General features: G+C 39.1%; 1 protein-coding gene across 2 annotated transcripts in view; it reads right to left on the bottom strand.

The window, feature by feature from the left end:
• Positions 1-872: 872 nt before the first annotated feature.
• LOC133127229 (MAP7 domain-containing protein 2-like) overlaps positions 873-19774 on the bottom strand; it is an 87422-nt gene continuing 68520 nt past the window's right edge. For both annotated transcript variants that reach the window (XM_061239951.1, XM_061239952.1), the window contains 3 exons: positions 14327-14495; positions 12072-12334; positions 873-2458 (listed from right to left, as the gene is read on the bottom strand). In XM_061239951.1, coding sequence (XP_061095935.1) covers positions 12076-12334; positions 14327-14495 — 428 coding nt within the window. In that variant the 3' untranslated portion in view covers positions 873-2458; positions 12072-12075. The remainder of the gene's footprint in view (positions 2459-12071; positions 12335-14326; positions 14496-19774) is intronic.

The following is a 19774-nucleotide window of genomic DNA, read 5'->3' as shown; positions in this document are numbered from 1 at the left end:
ATAGGGTAAATCTGGACTCATCAGACCACATGACCTTTTTCCATAGTTCCAGAGTCCAATCATTATGCTCCCAAGCAAATTGAAGGCTTTTTCCGATTAGCCTCACAAACAAGTGGTTTTCATATGGCCACACAGCTGTCTAGTCCGAATCCTTGCACAATGCAAGGGATAAGGGAAGTTGTTATCCTCATGTGATGCACTATAAATTAAAATAGGACAATAAATTTAAAACGTTTCGTCAATGCCCTCTTGTGCAAATTGCTTATGAAAACCTAGAAAGTGTGACCAACCACAATGTTACTCATTTAAGTAATGTATTGTCTTTTGGCATTATGTCTATTTTTTATGGTATTTGTTTTTCATTGCTGTAAAGCACTTTATTTGTATAGCACTTTTTGAACATACAGCACAAAGTTATTATTATATTATTATTGTTACGCAACAGTTAATTACACGTGGATAGGCCATCATTGAAACCTTCACCGGAACCAATGTCTGATGAGTTCACTGGGACTGTGGCTATGAGGATGTGCTTGTATGCCTTAACATGCATTTGTACTCCACATGCTACAACATAAAAAAAAGAATTCGTCCATTTTCCTCATTTATAAATTCAGAAGAGAATGGTAGACATATTTTTCTTATGGCTATCTGAACACTTTAATATAATTGCACTGTTTTTAAAACAAATCAAACATTCAATCATAGCAGGAAAACAATGTGTTTTCGTTTTTTTTTTAAATTACATTACATTTCACTAATGTACACATATGCATGGCAGGCAAGTCTAAAAGTGATATTGAAGGACATAAGGTCCCTCCGGATAGTGCAGGATACTTCCCGCTCAATAGGTGCACAGGAAAAACACAACATCATGAACACGATGAATCTTTATTCATTTTCGTCTGAAGTTCAATATCCATGCACCATGTCTACAACAAACATACTCTTATGCAAATGCAATGTGCCACTTTTTAAGAGATTCATGATATTATGATACTTTTCCTTTTTGTCGAAGATTTCTGTTTTTGTCTGATTCTGGAACACCCTATAAAATCAATCCCTTACCATCATTTGTTCAAACTTTTACACGTTTTTAAACAGTAAGACAGAACAAAATGAGGGCACAAACGTGCTAACACAGTTTCCAACACTGTGGTACAAACTGATCTACAGGATTGGACTAATGCTTACAAGGTAATCAATAATTAGCTCACATATCAGGTATATAATTATTTGTGTTTAATCCTAAGTGTCAGACAAAGGAATCACAATTGGACGTGCAGAACACACTTAGGAGGGGTATCCACCACTTAACAAATTCTTAGTCTTCAACAGTAAAATGAGGAAGTGCAACACTTCCTGTCAAGTCGATATTAAAAGGCTGAGCTGATTTTGTAAGTGTGGTTATGGAGGTTACATACTGAAAGCTGTCTGCTGAACAGGACACATGACACATCTCTACAGATACATGCTAGAGCATTTATTCAAGTATTACTCCTATTTAGGAACACCCACACACTATATCCTGAAGTTTCTGAAGAGAGAAATGTAAAGCTAATGTAGGTACAAATGCTCAAAATGCTTCACATAAATTTGGTACAAATTTGAGTGAACACTATCATCCGTTCTACAGCTGACTGTGGCCAAATTCCAGGTATGCAGCAAACTCACTCTAGACTTTTTAGATCTCAAGAAAAATCAAGTGATCAACTGTTGTAGCAGGTCTATTGCTGTGCTTTTACTAACAGAATACAAGTTATGATTACATCACTTGAAGCTGATATGCCAATAGACAGAAAATACTAGATAAGACTATACAGTTATGAAATTGCTCTTGTTTTCCATGACATATAGTTTGCCATACACTGCTATAATTCTTGAGAGAATAGTGCTGGCTTGCACATGTGTGAGCTTATGGGACCTATTGCTCTATACCAGCAAACACGCACAAATCACACCGATACAATTTTTCTGCACTCCTTAAATTTACTCGCAACAGAACATGTACACAAGCCCGTCTCCACTGCAGATGCAAAAGGTGGTTCAGCCTTATTTTGTGAATTCTGCCCTAAGTAAACAGAAGAAAAGGTCTACAGATGATTACTTTTACCTCTGGATCTGAAGCTTAACCATATGAAAGTACAGCAGCATTCCACAGAATTGTGCCAGAACAGTAGCCACGAGAAAGGCACTGTAAAAACTATTGTGACTATTATAGAGGTGGAATCAAGTGAAGCCAGGGGAAAAGTGGTGCTTCGGGGAGTAACAAACACACTTTCAGTGCATGTCATTTAAATAAGGGTCATTGTGGAGAACATAACAATACACCCCACACTCTCCACAGCAAACCAGCAATCTATCCCATTGCAGCTTGTGGCAGAGGGCCAAACAGTAGATTTCTTCCAGTGATGATGCTTATGAAACCCTTCCTGTTCCCCTGGTCAACTCCAGCATTCTGTAGAATAGAGAGGAAAGAGTCACACAGTCATTGTGTGTATGTGTGAGAGAGACAGGGAGAGAGACAGAAAGAGCATACATATGTCCGTATGTATGTAAGCCAGAATTAGTTTCTAGTTTATTTTCGGACAGGCCCAGGCAAGCAGTTGTGTTCAAAATAATAGCAGTGTGTTTAAAAACGTGAATAAAGCTCAAAATCCTTATAATAGTTTTTATTTTGATGCATTGGGAACACTGCACATTATATCCTAAATCAAAACATGAAGAAAAATATGTCAATTTTTTAATTACTTTACAGAAAATGAAGAAAAATGAATACTGGGCTGTTCAAAAAAATAACAGTGTCTGCATTTTTCTTTACAAACTCATTATTTACTGTATAAACTGAAAAATCTTCAGGATTTAGCATTCCCGTGAATCACTAAACTAATATTTAGTTGTATAACCACGGTTTCTGAGAACTGCTTCACATCTGTGTTGCATGGAATCGACCAACTTCTGGCACCTATGAACAGGTATTTCAGCCCAGGATGATTTGACAACATTCCACAATTCCTCTGCATTTCTTGGTTTTGCCTCAGAAACAGCATTTTTGATGTCATCCCAAAAGTTTTCAATCGGATTAAGGTCCGGGGATTGGGCTGGCCACTCCATAACTTTAATTTTGTTGGTCTGGAACCAAGATGCTGCTCGCTTACTGGTGTGTTTGGGGTCGTTGTCTTGTTGAAACATCCATTTCAAGGGCATTTCCTCTTCGGCACAACATGACCTCTTCAAGTATTTTGATATAGGCAAACTGATCCATGATCCCTTGTATGCGATAAATAGGCCCGACACCATAGTAAGAGAAACATCCCCATATCATGATGCTTGCACCACCATGCTTCACTGTCTTCAGAGTGTACTGTGGCTTGAATTCAGTGTTTGGTGGTCGTCTGACAAACTGCCTGCGTCCCTTGGACCCAAAAAGAACAATCTTACTTTCATCAGTCCACAAAATGTTTCTCCATTTCTCTTTAGGCCAGTTGATGTGTTCTTTGGCAAATTGTATCCTCTTCAGCACGTGTCTTTTTTTTAACAGTGGGACTTTGCGGGGGCTTCTTGCCGATTAGCTTCACACAGGCGTCTTCTAATTGTCACAGTACTCACCGGTAACTTCAGACTGTCTTTGATCACCCTGGAGCTGATCATTGGCTGAGTCTTGGCCATTCTGGCTATTCTTCGATCCATTCGAATGGTAGTCTTTCGTTTTCTTCCACGTCTCTCTGGTTTTGCTTTGCATTTTAAAGCATTGGAAATCATTTCAGCTGAGCAGCCTATTATTTTCTGCACTTCTTTATACGTTTTTCCCTCTCCAATCAACGTTTTAATCAAAGTACGCTGTTCTTTTGAACAATGTCTGGAATGACCCATTTTTCTCAGGTTTTCAGAGAGAAATGCATGCAAACATGTGCTGGCTTCATCCTTAAATAAGGGCCACCTGATTCACACCTGTTTTTTCACAGAATGAATTACCTCACTAATTGAACTCCACACTGCTATTATTTTGAACACGGCTCTTTCAATTAATTATTCAATTACACAGACTCAGGAGCATGTGTATCATGAATGTTGGGTCTGTTGGTTTTCTATGACTCTACTACACCTACTGGTAAATTATTTGCCATGTAGTAATATATTTTCTACCAAAAACAGTGATTGATCTGGTAAGTCATGTTGGACTGCTATTATTTTGAACACAACTGTATGTCTCTGGGTGAAGCAGCAATGCACCTTTTCTCTGCTGTATGAATTTGGTATGTGGACAGGTCATAGGGTCTTTATCATGCCCTAGGATTTTTTGCCAGATGCTCCTACAGTGAATCTTTAGCAACATTTCATCTTTAAACTAGCGTCATTTAATGTGTTTGTCCATAATGAAAAGTCTGTTTTATAAAGTGGTGATGTCGGCCATATTAACTGGAAAAACCTATTATTTCAAACTAGTCCTAGGATTTAAAACAAACTTGCTTTTATTTATTCTTTGGAGACTGAAGATAAATAATAATTTAAAAAATTGGGAAAGGCCAAACAATATGGCTGTCAGAGGCCAAAAAAGAAACTCTTGTATTAACATTTCTCCTGAATGCTGCATCCTAGGTTAACCAAACTTTATTTCACTCAGTATGCCATATTCTTCCTCACACAGGATTTGTTTTTTGCATAGTCTGAACCACATGTCTGAACCACATGCCTGCCATGGCATAGAGTTCTTGGAACTGATTTGTCAAAAGCAAACAATCCCTTTTCTCCTTAGACCATTGTGTCTAGTTTGAGTTAAACTTAAAGGTAAATAAGTCATTTTGGACTTCAAACGGTCAAGAGAGGAATTCCAGCAACAAACATGCTCAAACCACAGCGCTGTCTGTCCCTCCCTGTGAACGTGCTGATGTTGGGGACAGAGGGCACATGTTTCTTTGCATTGAAATGAGTTTCATGTTATTTCAGATTACATCAGTTAAACATTAGTTTATGGGTTACTACTCTTTACCATGCACAACAATTCCCAATAATTGATGGAATGTTATGCCGCAGATAACTCTCTGGACTACCGAAACTCTTAATTGTGGCATTTAAACACCCCGATGCACAATAAATAACATTATTTAAGCAAGATGCTAATATTAGCTGACTAAACATGGGTAAGAACAGCTAAAATTAACCTTAAGGCTAGCTAGTTTTGGTGGCACTTCTTCACCAGTAGCAGTGATTAAATGAAATATACAGTACTTTAGCTGGTGTCTCATCAGGTGTTGCACAATGAGCGATCAGAATGGGTGTGGCGGGTTCATTAACCATTGATATGGGTTAAATGGGTGGTTTAAATAATAACGGGAAACAATATTTTGGCCAGAGGAAAAAACTTTGTAGTTGGACTTGTGATATTTGTTATAACTACTGTCATGGTGTAAATTAAAAATGTAAGTAAAAAAAGTATGATATTTTTCTCTGAAATGTAATTGACTGAAAATACAAGGATACAAACCAAAATCGTACTTAAGTATAGTAACAAAGTACAATTACCCAAGTACTTTGAGGAATAAAACCAGCCTGAAACAACCGTGCTGCTACTAGATTGAGTTCAACAGTAAAATTAGTCAGGAGAAATGTCCTTTGTAGTATCTACAGCATATCTGGCAGCAGCAGGATGGTTTGAGGCTCATCTGATACCTTGGACCCTTGATGACATAAAGCCATTCAGCCAACAAATGTGTTTTATACTGTATCAGCATAATTTACAGCTGAATCTAGTCCCACCCCCCAATTCCCATAGAGATCCATTCAAATGCAAAGAGTTATAGTATCTCTTGTTGGACAACCCGAGAACAATATATCCAGACTCAGGTGATGTTGATAGGTCACATCAGGAAGTCATGCTATGCAATGGATATGCAACCAAATACAAAACATGACTATTTTATTTGACATTATGTTAAATTGTCTCAAACATTGAAATGGGGGGCTATGTATAAAAAGTGCTGTAATTACTACATGGTGCAACCAAAATGTTTAATAAAATATGAGAATCTGCACTTTTACCACATATGAATTGCTTGATTACAAACAGTGGAAATAAAACAATCAAAAAATCCAGAAAAAGGCAAGGTGTGTCCAAACTTTATACTGATACTGTATGTATGTATATACTGTATACAGTTGGTTCAGAAAGTGTTCAGACCCCTTCACTTTTTTGCACACTTTATTGTGAATGGGTCATTTGAATTTTAAATGGGTAAAATAGCATTTTTGCCCATCAATCTACACTCAGTAACCCATAATGACAAAGTGAGTTTTTCGAAATTTATTAAAAATCTAAAACTCAAATGTCATATTTGCATAAGTATTCAGACCAGTTTCTGTGACACTCCAAATTGTGGTCAGCTATTATTATTAGTAGTAGTAGTAGTAGTAGTAGTAGTAGTAGTAGTAGTATTGTTGCTTATTATTTACTTTATTTACTTTGCTGAATTTGTTTTGTCGTATTTTTATGTATTAGAAATTCAAGTGTGATAGGTAGTCACTGTGGACCTAAATGGAAAATAAATATATTGCAATATATTTCAGTTTAAACCTGAAAAATATTCAAATAAATATATTGGGGAAAATTAGACTTTGCTGGACAATGGCATAAGTCAAGTCATTCTTTATTTGTGTAGCCCATTGATACACTTTTAACATTTATACATTTATAAAATGTACTCTGTAAGAACTACAGCTGTACATGTGATTACCTAATACTGCATATAGTGATCAATGTCATTTACATGGTGTGCAAATGTTTGGGCACCCCTGGTTAAAAAGACTTTGACAATTTATATCTAAGTGAACAGAAGCAAACCTGACCTTGAAATGGAAGAACATTAAACATGACAAATTTCTTAAAATTTTAAAGCAAGATTAAATTTCATTTTAATTTTTTTGTTTAAAAATAACAAAAAAAGGAAAAAGCTCCTGTGCAAAGGTATGGGAACCCTGTGAGTTAGTTCTTTGTTACTCATCGTCGAGCAACAGCTTTTAAACACTTCCCGTAGCCAGGTAAGAGTCTTTCTATTCTCGCTTTTGGAATTTTTCCCCATTCTTCATGGCAGAACACCTCAGAAATATTCTTTGGTGTCCTTGCATGTACGGCATGTTTGAGATCTCTCCACAGATTTTCAATAATATTCAAGTCTAAGGACTGTGCTGGCTATTCCAGAACCTTCATCCATATTCCGAGGTACTTCATGGTTGATTTCAAGGTATGCTTTGGATCATTGTCTTGCTGAAATACCCAACCTCTCTTCAACCTCAATGCCTGGACTGACCTTCAAACATTAGCCTCTAGAATTTCTTAATTTTTGGTGGAATCCATTCTTCCTTTCACTCGCACAATATTTCCTGTGCTCCCAGCTGCCACACAACCCCAAAGCATAATGGATCCACCTCCATCTTTTTTTTAATATTTAGACAATTTTCTTAGATGTTGTGATTTTAAGAATTTAAAAGTTTCAGTGGTTTAAGGGATGCATGGTGTTTGGGCTGCCAAGATCCATCTTTCCTTGGAAAGTGGCAGAATTGTGGATTTGGACCATTTGATTGTTTAGTCTAATATTACCATGATTGTTTCCTGTTTGTAGATTCTGTAAATACATTAGAATATCATCAGCATATAAACCGATTCTTTGGTGTGTATTTAGAGATTGTATTCCTTTTATTAATATTTTGTCGTACTGCAGGAACAAGTGGTTCAATAAAAATGGCAAATAAAGACGGAAAAAGTGGGCATCCTTGCCTGGTCCCCCTTTGTAATACAAAACTTTTGGTTGTGTGATGTATTAAGTTGAACAGCCTGTGTGTATTGTTATAGGAGTGCCTACCTTTGTTTAATCTGGTTTGGTCAGAGTGAAGTGAGTGGTGTGACAGTTTCTATTCTTATAGCTAAGGCTTTACTGATGATTTTAATGTTGGTGTTAATAAATGATAGTAGCTTGAGGGGAGGGTGGGGTCTTTATCAGGTTTTAAGAGGACTGAAATTATAGCAGTGTTCATGTGAGGGGGAATTTTGGAGTTAAGTTGCCAAAAGTGTTGGGAAACCATAAGGACCTGGGGCTTTGTTAGGTATTTGAAGAAGTGCTCTATGGAATTCATCATATGGGGGCGACATAGCTCAGGCAGTAAGAGCAGTCATCTGGCAGTCAGAGGGTTGCCGGTTCAATCCCCCGCCCGGGCTGTGTCGAGGTGTCCCTGAGCAAGACACCTAACCGCCAAATGCTCTTGACGAGCTGGTCGTGCCGTGCATGGCAGCCAATCGCCGTTGGTGTGTGTGTGTGAGTGTGCATATGAATGGGTGAATGAGAAGCATCAATTGTACAGCGCTTTGGATAAAGGCGCTATATAAAAAAAATGCCAACCAATCATATGTTATTATATCTCCTGAATTATTTATGGTTGGGATAATGGATTTATCTTTTTTCTGCTGTAGCCGTTTTGCAAGGTATTTGCTTGATTTGTTACCACATTCAAAGTTGAGCCTATTACATAGGTGTTTCCTATGTATCAAACAATTGAGTTGAAAATCATGTTCTCTAAGTTCATTGAAATTGTCTTGTGTTGGATTTCTAGCACATGCATTTTGTAAGCTTTAAATGTTTTCCTCCTGATATTTTTCACGTTCTCTCTCATTCTTTTTCTTATGAGATGAATATCAGATCATTTTACAAATAATTGTCTGTCATTTCTGTAGTCCATCCAGGGGCCTTGCTATTCAAATTTAAAATCAGGTGCATTTTTTCATAATTGTTTGTAAGTTTTAAAATAAAATGAAAGTCAGAATGCGAAGAACATAAGAAGAAAGCCAATCCATATGGAAGTCACAGGGTGAAAGGCATATAGGCTTTAACTGAACAGCCTCAGAATTGACTCTGCCAGTGCATTAGAGCAAAACATCTAGAAAACAATGTTTTTTCTTCTTCTGAAGTATACAGTCAGCTCCAGAATTACTGGCACCCTTTATAAAAATTTAGAGAAAATGCTGTATACAATAAACACCGATAATAATCGTATGCTCAGTAATTCTCTTTATTAAACGTACCAGAGGTCCTGCGAGTGCAGATGGCCTTCAAGCTCATATGCCTGGTTCCTTTACTGTCTTTATATCACTAAGCCGACTCCACTGGTGAGATGGAGAACATAATAAAAGACACAAGAAAAAGGAACTTTTGGAACAATGAGGTGAAGGTGCGGGTCAACAGGGTCGGCCATCACCACGCCATCATTTTTGGAGACATTGATGTCACTGGAGGGGGGATGTGCTACTACTAATGGCTTGAGCCACACCCTGAGACCACAGCGGGGATGTAGGGACCACAGGACCACATTTCCCTGGATTCCACAGCGAACGTTTGCAGCACGGCCCCTGCATGACATCTAGGGGCAGCCTGTAGCGTAGCGATTAAGGTAATGACTGGGACACACAAGGTCGGTGGTTCTAATCCCAGTGTAGCCACAATAAGATCTGCACAGCCATTGGGCCCATGAGCAAGGCCCTTAACCCTGCATTGCTCCAGGGGAGGATTGTCTCCTGCTTAGTCTAATCAACTGTATGTCGCTCTGGATAAGAGCGTCTGCCAAATGCCAATAATGTAAAAATGTAAAAGTTACAGGTTAACCAATACTGTAAGGCAGGAAGCAATAAACTCACAGTCTAAGACCTAGGACAATCCCATTGTCCAGTCTATCTTCCTCTTGGTTCTTGATACTTGGCTTCTGCAACTGCATCTTGCCATGCTCCCGACGCTCGGACAGAGGCTGAGTTCTCCACAGTGGTCAATTTCTCCAGACATAGCTTACCTCGCTATAGTCATACTAAAGTCAAAAATGGAACCTGGTGCACGCACATTGTTGCATCAGCTCACCACTAGAAACTGCAGAGAACAACTTTCCTGAACAGTAAGACAAACTTTTGGAACCAGCAAAACGACCGTTTCGAATGGACCAGACTACATCACGCAGCACACAGGAAAGACCCCAGCTTTGCACATCTCACAGGACGTCAATTCACGGCTCCACAGTCGCTTCTCCAAGGACAGCACCCCACCATTCCTGGAGCCAGCAATGTGTGTGGACTCAGTAAGACTAAACAAACAGTCTTTAGCTTAGTCTTAACTGATATTGTGAATCTTTCTTTGTTTTATCATTTGAATGAATTCTGTGATTTGAATACTTCCATAAATGAGTTTGCATTTTGTCCTTTATTCAGACACGTGTGCGTATGTGCGCATGTGCACAGGTAAACTCATACCTTTCCTTCGCGTCCTCCCAGTTAGCTCAACCTATATTTGTTTGTTTGATACATTTCTTTTATTAAACCCAGTGTCTGTTTTGATGTCAAGTGAACATGAGAGCCGAGTCAAATCAGTCTTTCAAAGAACTTCCAACCTTCAGGTTATTTGAATATATTTGACCATTAATTTAATTTAATTTAATAAAATGTCATTATTCATTAAATTTCCACATATTTGGTTCAATATATAATAGTAATTAAATGAGACTGATAACTTTTTGCAGTTATACTGCTGTACCACATAATTGCTGCCATATGTGAGTATTATTAAGACAATTATCAATCCTCATAATCAACAGATAGCATGTTGGGGCGTACACGCCATGAATAAGTTTATCCGAAGCACCTTACAATAGCATGAGTGCATGGATTTCTCAGTATAGCTGGCACCAGTGGGAATTTAATCCATAACCATAGCAGTGTTATTGCCATTCGCTACCAGTTAAGCTACAGGACTACAGTATAGGCCTCTACTCTGTTACAGCAATAAAACTATGAAACTAAGCCTTGCTATAGTAGTTCTCACTAAAGAGAAATCGCCATCACTGAACTGTTAGTTATGTGGCCTACCTAAACACAATTACACACTGGCTAACAAATGCTACGTCTGTCGTCTCAGTTCGCACAGCCACTTATGCTGGCTTCGATATTTCATCAGCCAGTTATTTTCCACAAACAGTGAACATACAGTCAAGCAGCTCATTTTGACTTGACGTGTACCATAGTGTACTTGACGTGTTAGACAAGTGATTGGCTAACTGTCTCTGTATGGAGTTAAAATTAGCTAGCTAACGTTACCTTAATCAAGCTGACAGGCAAACATTATGTTAGCTGTACCCAGCATTGATGCTATTTCCAATATGAGTTTCCAGATCATGCTTCCACATTTTTTCTACTCCAAAAAGCGAACATGGGTAGCCGAAAAGCGAATTATTAGCTTTGTTCGCTGTTAGCTAGTCAGTCCTTTCGTTCAAACCAAGAAACACAAAACTTGTCTGTCCAGCACATCGTTTGGTCCACAACCTTTTTATGTGGCTTTTTTTCTCAACAGGCACTTTATAATACAGATTATTAGCAAAGTATATAGTCTAGCTTGTTAATATTTCTGCCCACCATTTCCTTAATCCGCCTTAATCATTACTCATACACCTTCAATGGATGACAAATTGAGAGGGCGTGTCACACACAGACCTTTAGACCAATGAAATCTATGTTTCAGACTCTTTATTCAGGCTGAATAAAATTTGCCTAAATTGATAACAAATCGAAGGGACATGTCACTATATGTAACAACTTGACACTGCAATATGCTGACCTGGGGCTGAGAAAAATCAAAATCCAATACACAAAGCGAATTCCGGTAACGAGTGATCAAAAATCGTGCAGAAGGATAATCCAATAAGCAGAGGTCAGGGTACAGGAAACAATTCGAAACACAGAACAGATTAGCAGAAAACCGCTGGAGAGAATGGTTTGCACACATTACAATCTGGCAGAGAACTGAGGGAAAACAAGGTGGTTAAATACAGAGTGATTACACAGAAATGACAAACAGGTGTGAGTGAGGGAAACAGGTAAAGAGACACAGGTGAACTGAATGATAGAATAAGGCTACCGAAAGCGAAACGGGAAAAGAGGTAGGATAACAGCATGAGGAAAACTGAAGCGCTAAAACAGGAATGCAGAGCATGAAAATTTGAATGTGTGTGTGTGTGTTTGTGCTTGACAGTGTGAGAAGGTGTGTTCTCACCTAGTTACTGGATGTTGAGCTTGTCCGAGGGTGGGCTTAGGGTTTTGATAAGCTGAGTCTCTGCACCAGGGTTGCAGAAGCCCTCGATCAGGTTCTTGTTGCAGTCACCCAAGGTGTGGGCAGGAGAGAGTCTGTGGTAGTCCACATGACCTGTCAGGTCCAGCAGGTCCTCCATGGCACAGGTGTTATTTGTGCCAATGGGGTGGACCTCATCCACGGGGCTGAACTCCGGGATGGAAATAAGGTCCTCCTTGGAAACAGGGCTGTTGAGGGGGGAGAGGAGGGGCTACAATCAGAGGTGGCATTTAGGAAAAGAGCTTCAGTGTAATTTGTCATCATCCCTTTTCCACAACCTAAATCTACAGTTTACAGATTTTATTACATACTGTCCTGTGATTCGTGAATGATATGAAACAGCCCAGCAATTAAGAGACAATATATATATTTTTAAAAATAAATTTATTTCAGGCAGCTCCCAATTTGGTAGCGTGTAGTATAGGTAGTGATAGTGTTACATACACCACCCACACCCCGTCCCTCAGCAACCCGAAGGAGAGCGACACGCCTTCTTCAAGCAGTCTCGTCTAATGCTCATGACCGTGATTCCGAGGCGCCTGAGGTGCTTTATTGTGCAGCGATCTACTAACCCTGCCAAGTCTCTGGAGCAGCGAGCCAATTATGCCACTCCACGTGAGCCGGCCAAACTTGGCTTTTTGGCAGGACCGGGAATCGAGCCCCAGTGTGCAACTGCAGCTAACTGCAACCGCAAGTCTGCTGCATCTTAGCCTGTTGTTAAGATAATATTACCACAAACTGTGGTTAGTTTGTTCAGTGGCAGCCCGTGGCAGTTTTTTATTTTTATTTTTATTTATTTTATTTTGCAAGTGTGCTCTCTCGTAGCTACAACAAAGTAGTGTCACTTTTCTTTTCTGGTGCAGAATTAGCACATCCCCCCTTATGCTACTAGCATAATTTTATTAATCATGGTTACAGTTCAACATTATCAACAAAAACAGCATTTTAATTACAATAATAATTACAATAATAAATATACTGCACCCCCTGAACTGTCAATCACAAGTTGACAACATGATAAAATAAACCCTGCCTGCTATCATGTGCTGTTGCACACTATCCACCAACACTGTAAGCTTCTTCTGCAAAGATGAGCAGAAGAAAGAACAATATAAAGGTAAGAATCACCACGATTGTGTGTATCATTAATGTTTAGTTTTTTTCTATGGGCTTTCCTTCAAAAACGACTAACTAGCGGCTAGACAGCTAGTTAGTTACCCGGCTAATGTCAGCAGATGGAAGACCTGATTGATAGAATTTGCGTCTGGAAGGAGCCAGCCAGTTAATAGGCCTACAGCTAACTTTGGTTTTTTATGTAAAATCATCACAATATGGTTACACCTCGTTTGATGATGTGATTGTTCTGTACCTTGAGCTAGCTATATAAATATAGCTAGCAACTAGCTATCTTGTACAAGGTTCATGTAGCCTAGAGATCTTTGCATTTTATGCTATATAAAAAAACCTTTTTCTATGATTACTTTTTTCTTACAGCTGCCTGTAAAATTTTGCCTAGTTAGTTAGCTAGCTGACAGTAGCTTTTGATTTCAGTGTCTTTTTTTATCATTATTTTTGTCTGCATGATTAAGACATACTTGAGGTCTACCATGGCCCAAGAGCATTTCAGTGGACTCAACCATGATGGATGTCATGTCTACCATTGCACTTTTTTTTTTGCCTATTTGCATTTTTTTGGATTCTTGTATTCTTGTCAACAATTCTCAAAAGTTTCTTAAAGTATTTATAATTATTCATATGTTTTATAAAAATATATCTCAATATTATATATTGTATTTTAGTTTTACTTTACTTATTGATATTGCTTATAAAGTGTTCAGTTAAAGTACTCAAATCAATACGCGTTTTGTGTTATGATACCTAAGTGTAAAAACGAAATATCAATAGTACATTTGGATGGAGAGCCACAGCCATTTCTGGATTGTGTTACTCAGCACTTGCTGGTCAGTTAATGCCTTTCTCTCACTTCAGTTGATTTCTTGGGTCTTTATGGTTAAAACAAAACCTAGTGTTCCCTGTGGCATTCAAGGATGAGCAGTACCTGTTCGAGTCCTTAACCAGTCTAAACCAACATCTGTCTGTTGTTAGTCTGCAAAAAGCAGTTTTTTAAAGCTAACCTGCCTATTTTTTACCTATTGAGAGAACAATTGTGGATGGCTTACCTCACATCCATGGATTGCACCTCATCAGAATATTCATCCACACCACAGCTCTGCATGTCCAGGGCCCCCAGGCTGATATAGGGTCCCACGGACAGAGGGGTTAGGGGAGCTACAGTGGGCTTCATCCATGTACTCTGTCCACGCACCTGTCCATTCACCTGCACTGCACCTGCAGAATTGAGACAAATACATCACTGGTAATGTTGTTTAAACCTTGATGCACAGGCCCAATCTGAGCTACATATACAAACTGCCAACTGAGAGATGATAGGCTTTATGGCCCTGTAGAGACAAAATTTCCACATAGATGTCCACAATGTCCATAATAAAATATAAAAAATAAGAACACAGAGAAGGGTTATGCCAAAAAGCAAGTAAACCAAAACATGCTGCACTGACAAGAGGGCTTTAGGACCATGAAGAGAAACTCAGTGCCAGTTTCTAGTACAATAATTGAATGATTGGAGCTGATCAGGACACAACCAGGCACACCTGGAGATTGTGCACTGCTCCTGGCCACACCCCCTCAAGCACACATGGGCTGCGTTGGAGTGATGAGGCCAAGAGCTTTAAGGACAGGAATCACCAAAAGCTAAGGAGAGTGTGATAGTGAACTTTGTGACAGCGCTAACTTTTGTGTTTTTCTCCAGTTTGCCAAAGGCCCGGAGTAGTGCCATGGGGTGGCCTGTAGCGTAGTGGTTAAGGTAAATGACTGGGACACGGTGGTTCTAATCCCGGTGTAGCCACAATAAGATCCGCACAGCCGTTGGGCCCTTGAGCAAGGCCCTTAACCCTGCATTGCTCCAGGGGAGGATTGTCTCCTGCTTAGTCTAATCAAGTGCCTGTATGTCGCTCTGGATAACAGCGTCTGCCAAGTGCCAATAATGTAAAAAAAAATGTAATGAGTCTACTAATCAAAGGAAAGTTTAGGAACCGGGAACCTATCAGCTGGAAGTTTTTGGATCGGCTGCCTTTGTTCTTTCCCACCACCCCTTACCCTTCACTGTTTTTGTGAGAATAAATCAACCTCAGTTTTTCAATAAAACCTTTTGCTGCCTTATTTTTGACCTGGGATCTCACAGTATTTACCAAAGTAATTATATTTTAATAGTAGCATATTTATCTACATGCTGGTAGCATTATTGGGAAGTCCCAAAGAACTTGTGTCCTTTTCTTTTTGCTCCTTCCAATCATGAGGCCTATTGCACATTGCCTTGCTGTTGCTCCAACAGAAATTTCCAAATGTAATGTTCAGACTCCAAAATGGAAAAATGCCAAAACCTGTAACAAAACATGTCACCATTGAGAGGTAGATCACTTTCATCCTGAGAGCCACAGCTTCCCCCTACAGAGTGTTATGATGGGTGGCAGGGATTTTTAATTCAGTGTTTGCTCGCTTTCCGAGCTCCAGCAATCCAGCTTTCCCACGGAGCACTCGAAAGTGGCCATTGTCACTTTTTTCGCACAGGGAGAGTCACCTATTTGCGATGACATTCACTCATTTGCTGTGAGATGAGCAAGATCTCTGACCACTGTCGAGGAATTGAAGTTTAAGGTGAAATATTTAGATTACTGAATTCCGAATTCAGTTTTAATAATTAAGACGCTTGCTCAACACATATTCAGAATACCAACAGTACATCAACTGTTAAAACCCCCAACATGTTAAATACATTTATCAGTTGAATTTGTTAATTATCACCAAAACATATCAATTATAAAATAAATGGCCAAATTTGTGGATAGGCAGAGGACAAAAAGTATAACCAAATGGAATTTTGCAAATAGTACTTTGCAAAAAAAAAGCATCCAAATTAAATATTGAATTTGCAAAGCAGGGCATAACACAACATAGCCTTGGCTAAGGTCTTATCTCTGCTCCTGAAATGCACTGTACAGATTGCCCATAAACAAAAACTACACTGAAAACAATGTTAATATTGCAATGAAAATACAACATTATATGATTTCACCAATTTTTTACACCGCAAAATTAGGCAGGTGTGAAAAAATGCTGTAAAGAAAGAATGCTTTCAAAAATAGAAATGTTAATAGTTTATTTGTATCAATTAACAAAATGCTAAGTGAGTGAACAGAAGAAAAATCGAAATCAAATCAATATTTGGTGTGACCACCCTGTGCCATCAAAACGGCATCAATTCTAGGTACACTTGTACAAAGTCATGGATTTTGTAGGCATATAGTCAGGTGTGTGATTAACCAATTATACCAAACAGGAGCTAACGATCATCAATTTAATATGTAGGTTGAAACACAATCATTAACTGAAACAGAAACAGCTGTGTAGGAGGGTTAAAACTGGGTGAGGAACAGCCAAGCTCTGCTTCCAAGGTGAGGTTGCTGAAGACAGTTTAATGTCAGAAGTCGTACACCATGGCAAGACTGAGCACAGCAACAAGACACAAGGTAGTTATACTGCATCAGGAAGATCTCTCCCAGGCAGAAATTTCAAGGCAGACAGGGGTTTCCAGATGTGCTGTCCAAGCTCTGCTGAAGAAGCACAAAGAAATGAGCAATGTTGAGGACCGTAGACGCAGCCGTCGGCCAAGGAAACTTAGTGCAGCAGATGAAAGACACATCATGCTTACTTCCCTTTGCAATCAGAAGATGGCCAGCAATGCCATCAGCTCAGAATTGGCAGAAACCAGTGGGACCCAGGTACACCCATCTACTGTGCGGAGAAGTCTGGTCAGAAGTGGTCTTCATGGAAGAATTGTGGCCAAAAAGCCATACCTCTGATGTGGAAAAAAGGCCAAGCGACTAACCTATGCATTACATCACATTAAGGGCATTTGGCAGATGCTCTTATCCAGAGCGACGTACAGTTGATTAGTCTAAGCAGGAGACAATCCTCCCCTGGAGTTAAGGGCCTTGCTCAAGAGCCCAACGGCTGAGCGGATCTTATTGTGGCTACCAACCTTGTGGGTCCCAGTTATGTACCTGTACCACTACGCTACAGGGCGCCCTACGAAAACACAGGAACTGGGGTGCAGAAAAATGGCTGCAGGTTCTCTGGACTGATGACAATTTTTGGGGATTTGGTCAGAATTAATGGTCTCCTCAATGCTGAGAAGTACAGGCAGATACTTATTCATCATGCAGTACCATCAGGGAGGCATCTGATTGGCCCCAAATTTATTCTGCCCCAAACATACAGCCAATGTCATTAAGAACTATCTTCAGCGTAAAGAAGAACAAGGAGTCCTGGAAGTGATGGTATGGCCCCCACAGAGCCCTGATCTCATCATCGAGTCTGTCTGGGATTACATGAGGAGACAGAAGCATTTGAGGCTGCCTAAATCCACAAAAGAACTGTGGCAAGTTCTCCAAGATGTTTGGAACAACTTACCTGCCGAGTTCCTTGAAAAACTGTGTGCAAGTATACCTAGAAGAATTGATGCTGTTTTGAAGGCAAAAGGTGGTCACACCAAATATTGATTTGATTTATATATTTCTTCTGTTCATTCACTTCTTCTGTTCATGCATTTTGTTAATTGATAAAAATAAACTATTAACATTTCTATTTTTGAAAGCATTCTTATTTTACAGCATTTTCACACCTGCCTAAAACTTTTGCACAATACTTACTATATGTCAAGCAATTGTACCTGCCAATTAATTCAGGCCTAAATTCACATTTCCTCATAGGGACAAGTCTTACCTAGTCCCCATGCTTCCCCCATTTTTGTCTACACTACAGCACAAAATAATTACTTCCGTCAGCAGAGCTCCCTTTTCATCCACAGGTCAGAATTCGTAGGCAGCTGGCTCCCTCTTGTGGTTAACTGTTGTATATGTAATGTATTTACATTCTACTGAAGCAGTTAGTTCCATTGTTTATAGTTTATAACGAGGCAGTACGAGCTAGCTACCAAGCTGAATAATAATAACCAAACACTTGGTAATTTAACAATAATATATCACATTCGGCAATCGGGATGGTGAAGCCAGACAGCATGCAGTGTAATTCGTAATCTCGCCAAGATAGGCATATTTTAAGGCTAAATACTGCTTAGCTATATGTATTGTGTTGCAAGAAGCTAAGATATTAACAACAATAGCCATTTCCCATTCCATGTTGTAGCAAATTAGCCTGGATCCCAACTTTTTACTTTCGAACAGTTTTCCATTAATAAAATATGATGGTAACGCATTGACTTTGGCGTAATAATACGCTGCTGAAGCTCATTAACACACCCCATGTAAAACCAATTAAAAAAAGGTCTCATAACGTCTTAAACTTAGCTAGCAATGGAACTGATTATGTAGTCTAATTCCATCGCATAGAATATTGGCATTGAAAATGATGGTAGTCTAACCAGTTGTCTATGAATTGTGATGTGATAAATATAAAATTGATTGAAATTATAAATATGCAAATAAAAATGGTTTCATCCGGCCAATAGCATCACTTTTTCTATGTGCCCGATTGGCTGAAAGATTGCTTGTGCTAAGTCGTCACAGGCTCAACAGACTCATTTTATTACAAATTTTTTTACAAATCCCCATTAATTGCCCATGGGAATTTAACCCCATACAGTAGTGTGCAAAAAAACATTTGAGAGCCCTGTCAGTTAGTATTTTGTAACTCCTCCTCAAGCAACTTACAGCTTATAAACGCTTCCTGTAGCCAGCTAAGAGTTTTTCAATTCTCGCTTTTGGAATTCCAATTCTTCCTGGCAGAACACCTCTAACTCAGAAATATTCTTCAGCTTCCTTGGAAGTACGGTTTCAGATCTCTCCACAGATTTTCAATCATTTTCATGTCTGGGGACTGTAGTGGTAATTCCAAAACCTTCATCCGTCTTTCCTGAAGGTACTTCATGGTTGATTTTGAGGCATACTTTGGATCATTGTCTTGTTGGACAAATATCTGGACTGACCTTTGAACATTAGCCTCTAGAATTTCTTGACAGTTGGTGGAATCCATTCTTCCTTCCACTCGCACAATATTCCCTGTCCATCCAGCTGCCACACAATCCCGAAGCATAATGGATCCACCTCCGTGCTTAACAGGCAAGGTGTTATTCTCTACAAAGGCTTCACCCTTTTATCTCCAAACATACCTTCTATGGTGGTGGCCAAAAAGTTCAAATTTGGTTTAATCAGTCCAAAGCACATTGCTCCAAAAGGCTTCAAGCTTGTCAATGTTTTCTTTTGCATACTTCAGACACTTAATTTTGTGTTGAGTCTGTTCTTTCTGGCAACTCTATGTAGGTCTTTGTTGTTATAGTATGTTGCATTGTTATCCTGTGAACAGCTAGACATGTGTTTGCTATTCTTTTTTGCAGCTCTTTTGCATTTCTCACCAGGTCTTGGGCCATTCTATCTGAAATCTTTCTTGGTCTTACAGACCGTGCGCTGACTTCAATTTATCTTATCTATCTATCTTCCATTTATCTTAAATTTTCTAATAATGTTTCTAAC

Source organism: Conger conger, chromosome 4 (genome assembly GCF_963514075.1).
Source record: "Conger conger chromosome 4, fConCon1.1, whole genome shotgun sequence".
Lineage (NCBI taxonomy): Eukaryota > Metazoa > Chordata > Actinopteri > Anguilliformes > Congridae > Conger > Conger conger.
Note: the sequence above shows the minus strand (reverse complement) of the source record. Positions and strands in the feature narration are given on the sequence as shown.